We start from the raw sequence: 5,438 nt of genomic DNA on the forward strand, positions 1-5,438 counted from the left end.
TGCCCGATAATGTGTTAGTTTTTTTAAATGTGTTATTTTTTAAATTTAAAATTAAAAATAATAATTTATTTGGTGCATTCATATAAAAAGGTGTGAAATTATTATCACTTTCTATAAAAATAATTTTTTTTTATTTTGATGGAATCATTCTCTTTGAGATGACCATATATATAGATCTTATTTATATTCTTGTAACAGTTTAATTGGAAAAAAAAAAAAGGAGAAGGAGAGCTCAGAAATTGTGGTGAAGATGAATAGCTCAATGTTTTTTATGTGCTTTTTTTTATGGTGAAATTCTAAAAGGTGATATTTATGGTATATTTCAACGTGGCAGATGGTAGAATTACAATTCAATAAAACTATAAAGTTAGAAAAAATGAAAAGAAAAACTAGTGCGAAAATAACTATTTATTGTGGAAGGGTGATGCCCATAATCTCTACGGATTCACTAAAATCTTGTGAGATGCAATTGTTAGATGGTGATGAATTGGTCACTATAATGGAAATCTTCATTGAAAAAAATCTTCATTCTATTTTTGTAGTACTTTCCTGGGCATGACAGGGAAAAAAAGAGAGAGGAAAAATGGGTGTTTCCATCATGCAAGATCTGAGTGTTAAATAAAATAAAAAGAACCATTTGATTGAAAGAGTGGGGTGGGATCAGATGGCGGAGAAGTGAGGGATAAAAAGAGTTTATAGAAGCATCTCCTCCGAGTGGAAGTGATTTATAAGCTGGCAACTCCCGAGGTGTCTCTTTCGCAAAACAGGTGAAAAAAAAGCAAAGAAACAGAATACTACTGTTACTGTTAGTATTAAAGAAAGAAAGAAGCTTTTAAAGTCCATAGATAGAAATCAGGTCCAAGGATATCAACGCACTACAGACAAATTACAATTATATTATTAATAATCAAATACCTATAATATTTATATATAGGAAAACCCCACCCTTACTCAATAAAGCTTCAGACTGGGTTTTCTATGTGAAGTTTAGGATTTTTTTTTCTTTGTGATGGATCCGCCAGCTATGATGAGCGATGGAAGGTACAATCTAGCAGAGATCTGGCAGTATCCCATGAGTGAGTCTGGGATAAGTAGGGGTCAGTTCGGACATGGGTTGGCTCAGTTCGGGGACCCCAGTCGAGAGGTTTCCGGCAATGATCCGGGTAGCTTGGAGCAGCAGCAGAGAAGGGGTGGTATGAGGAGAAGGCGTGACGGAGAAGTTGAAACAGCTAAGGTTGTCTCTACTAGCTCCACTAGTAGTGGCAATGCCGTGGTATTCATTTTCTCCTTCCTTCCACTTTTTTCTTTTTCTTTAACCAATTGGATTTTCTTTTCTTTTTTTGTGATCTGAATTTTACTAATTCGGATGGGCACCTTTTATTTTAGCTTCTTTCCAAAGCTTTTTACCTTTGAATGTTATATGTTGTTGGGGATTTGGGATTTCCTCTTTCTTAGTTTATGGTGATTCTTATAATTATATTAGAATAGGAATGTTGAGGGGTGGCACTGAGTGTTGATCTGCAATGGTGTGAATTTAACTACAAATAAATAATTCTTGTTTATTTTGTTTGAATTCTCGTATTATTGTGTTAATATCATGGAAAATCGAGATTGCAGCACGAGTCTATGGAGAAGTGATGGAATTAAGCATTCAAGAAATATAAATTTTTGGATTGAAAATGACAGTTTTGTTTATAATCTGTATAGAATAATGGTGAGGGGAAGAGAATTAAAGCAGCAGGAGGCAGAGAACAAAATCATGAATCTAGAGTTGAAGCAGAACCCAGTTCAGGCAAGCTTGTGGAAGAAAAAGCTCAACCTTCCGAGCCACCTAAACAAGATTACATCCACGTACGAGCGCGAAGGGGTCAAGCTACTGATAGCCACAGCTTAGCTGAAAGGGTAATTTGCTTCGGTATAGGGTTAAAATCAGTCTTAAGTACTTGTGTTGGACCAAAATTTTATATAAAGTACATTCCTTTTGATTGTGAAACTGATGTTTCTTTTACTATTTTCTTTTTCTTTGTTTAACATCACCATGGGGTTTTGGCATACTGGTCAAAATTCTTATAATCTGTCATACTTGGAGGTTTTGAGTACATTTCACTGATATGAATCATTTGATGAGCAGGCTAGGAGAGAAAAGATTAGTGAAAGAATGAAGATTCTTCAGGATTTGGTTCCTGGTTGCAATAAGGTATATCATGGAGTTTCTAAACAGTTTCCTGTCTATCGACTATAGAGCCGGTTTGTTCAATGGCTTTTGTTGGAGAAAAACTACTGAGTAGCATGCTGTATCCTGTCTCTGCTTATTAGTTAATTGAATCCTTTTCTGGTGACATGGTTGATTATTTTCTATTGCTCTTGATACCAAAATAGTTTTGAGACATATCACCACTTTACCTGAAAATTGCACATAGGCTGCCTGCTAAACTTGTTTTTTCCGACTCAGGTTATTGGCAAAGCACTTGTCCTTGATGAGATAATTAATTACATTCAATCACTACAGCGTCAGGTCGAGGTGTGGGTCCTTCTGCTTATGTATCACTATATTCTGCCAGTAATCTCAAACTTGCTTTCATAAAATTTATCGGTGTTGCAGTTCCTATCAATGAAGCTTGAAGCAGTTAATTCAGGAATAAACCCTGCCATTGAAGTATTTCCTCGTAAAGATGTAAGTACTTATCCTGTTGTTGACAATGTAGTTTTATTTATTCATTTTAGACCAAAAGTTATCCTATTCTTTTCTAATTATTAGCATAAACACATGCTTTCTATGTTTTCGTTCATCTAAGTAAGATTCAATATTGTCAAGTGTGCAAAATGCACTCTACGCTCTGGGACCCCAATATGACCCAAGTGCAAGGTGCAAAAATAATTCTAGCCCAAGCTAAGTAAGGCACATATAAATATATACGTGTGCGCATAAAAAACAAAGAATGTGTTGCATAGCCCAAAGTAAGGGAAGAAAGAAGGAAAGAGTACCAATGGAGAAAAGGAAAGAGATTCGAAAACCAAGGAAGAAGAAAAGAGTTGAAAGCTTATTAACATACTCCTATTTTTTGGAAGCCGCCAACTATCGATGTTTGAACTCTGTTTTGAAATACTGTTGAGAGTGAAAAGTTATCTCAATTCTTTAAAATTTTGCATGTTGAAGTTTGGAGCAACCTTTGTTGATGATCTTTTTTTACCTAATAAAATTTTGGTGTCTGGGCTCAAATTTTTAAGAAAAACCTTTGGATGGACTATAGTTCCCTTTTATTTATGCAGGTCAACAGCGAATCCTTTTTTTACTTTTAAAATAAATACTAATGAAAAGTAAAAGAAAACTTAAACCAATAGGCATTTTACTAAGTTATTCTATTTTTGCACATTAGATGCACAAAAATCCCCACCTCGTTAAAGGGACCTCATGTTGTGGGTCTTGAGGTGTTAACTCTATCTGGCGCTGTGCATTTGCAGATACGTGTTTGCCTTGACAACGCTGGTTAGAGACTCATAAGTCAGATTGAACTTGAACTGTATTTGGCTTAGAATTTTTATCTGGTTGAAGGATGGTCTTCTTTGATAGTTGGTAGCAGAAAATAAGGAAAGAGCTTGTCCATATTAATTTAAGTGATTAATTACTACAGAAGCTGTTCAGGCAAATTTGGTTTTCCGTAATAACTGTAAATTAGGTGGAGCTCGGAATTAAGATTTGCTGAGGAGAACATGTAAAAATGTCATTTTCTTTTGCTTCCTGCTTATATTTTTTGGCTTCCAATTCTAAGTATTTTGTTGTGTTGATGCTGGTCAAACTAATAGTTTACTCACATGCCTATGCATCTTGAAATTCTTTATGGATTGCGTTGCATGGTTTCCTGCTTAAGGGCTGTCAAAGCTCTCAAAACCTTTATTTGTATGCTTTGAATCCAACTCCTGAATAACATTTTCTTCAAATGAGTAATCTTAAGAAGGGTTAATGCACTGTTTGGAGCTTGAAATTGGCAATTGTTCCCTCATTGGGGATTAATGAACTAGCTTGCGCAAGAAAAAAGTTTAGGCCTTAATGTAAAAACAATTGCCTAGTTCATATCCTAACGTGGAACAATTGCCAAGTTTAGAGACAAACTTGGACTAAAAAAAGTTGAGAAGTTCAGGCCCTAAATAATGCATTTTTGAGAGCTTTTTCTTGCTATTTTCATTTGAATGATATTATTTTGGACTGTAGTCATCTTTCACTAGAATTGACTAGATTGGGGGGAAAGGTTTGGAGTCATCCAATGAAGGAACTCACTCCTTTTTCTCTGGACTTATATTTATCTGTTATGACATTTCAGTATGGCCAACAAGCGTTTGATGCTACTGGTATGGCATTCGGTTCGCAAGTGATAAGGGAATACAGTGGTGGCACATCACCAGAGTGGTTGCACATTGGCAGTGCTTTCGAAAGGACAACATAATCGGGTAAAGGGAATCCCCTTGCAATTAAATAAGAGCATTAAATTAATTTGCAGTGCTTCCAGCTTGGGTCGGCCAAAGAGACTATATTTCCTTTGTCAACATAAAGGCATGGAGCCTCCATTGCAGAAAGCTAGAGTTAGTATTTGATGAAAATGTTCATTGTTGTGTTTTGGAGAGTGTGTTCCTTTACTCCCTATATGTCAAACGTTAAGCTGAAGGGAATCTCCTAGAATGATTAGTTTTTGTTCTTGTACAAGAAATTTGATTGTTCAAAATTACTGGTGCTTTTACACGTTGAGTCGACTTTTGTTTTAAATTTGGGTTTGATAAATAAAGCCTGTTTTACTCTCTCTTTTTTTAATCTATTCTAGCCGCTGCTTGTTGCCCTTCACATTGCTGGCTAAAAGAGAAAGCCACTCATTCTAAATAAACTATCTTTTCTGTTTATACAAACAAATGTACTTTCTTCCCTTCTTTTTATGGATTTTCAGATATTTGCTGCCTCATTTTAGATTTTAGACTGGGAATGGGATAAGAATTGGTGTAAATCCCTTCGGGAACATCTACACACTAGTTTTAATTACTGTGAGACTTACATCCTCACCCTAATATTTGTAAGAAAAGTGTAAATAAAGTAATCGCATCAATATAAATTTTCAATTTAATTTCAAAATATAAAGAAATATAATAAAATTTTAAAACCTATTATCAATATAAAATATATAATCTTTCTCTATTTTTATTTTTTATATTTTGATATACATCTATACGTGAATTTTTAATATAAATATATTTTTTCAATTAGATTTTATGCAGATTATGATTTTTATATAATTTTTACTTAGGATTTGTTTGAAATGTTTGATAAACAGTTGAAAAAAATTAATCAAAATTTTCAATGAATTTTTTTAATTCAAAATAAAAACAACCTAATACAATTTTTTCCATATGAAAAAGTGTGTAAAATAACAAGTAAATAAGAGCTACTTATATAT

At 34.0% G+C, this 5,438-nt stretch overlaps 1 protein-coding gene across 1 annotated transcript; it reads left to right on the forward strand.

The window, feature by feature from the left end:
* Nucleotides 1-447: 447 nt before the first annotated feature.
* Nucleotides 448-4,804, forward strand: LOC107945262 (transcription factor BHLH089). The gene is made up of 6 exons (XM_016879206.2): nucleotides 448-1,273; nucleotides 1,708-1,902; nucleotides 2,132-2,197; nucleotides 2,453-2,521; nucleotides 2,603-2,674; nucleotides 4,320-4,804. Exons 1-6 carry the CDS (start codon nucleotides 1,010-1,012, stop codon nucleotides 4,440-4,442), a joined length of 789 nt encoding a protein of 262 aa, XP_016734695.1. The 5' UTR covers nucleotides 448-1,009; the 3' UTR covers nucleotides 4,443-4,804.
* The last annotated feature ends 634 nt before the right edge of the window (nucleotides 4,805-5,438 follow it).

The sequence above is a fragment of the Gossypium hirsutum genome, chromosome D12 (assembly GCF_007990345.1).
Source record: "Gossypium hirsutum isolate 1008001.06 chromosome D12, Gossypium_hirsutum_v2.1, whole genome shotgun sequence".
NCBI lineage: Eukaryota > Viridiplantae > Streptophyta > Magnoliopsida > Malvales > Malvaceae > Gossypium > Gossypium hirsutum.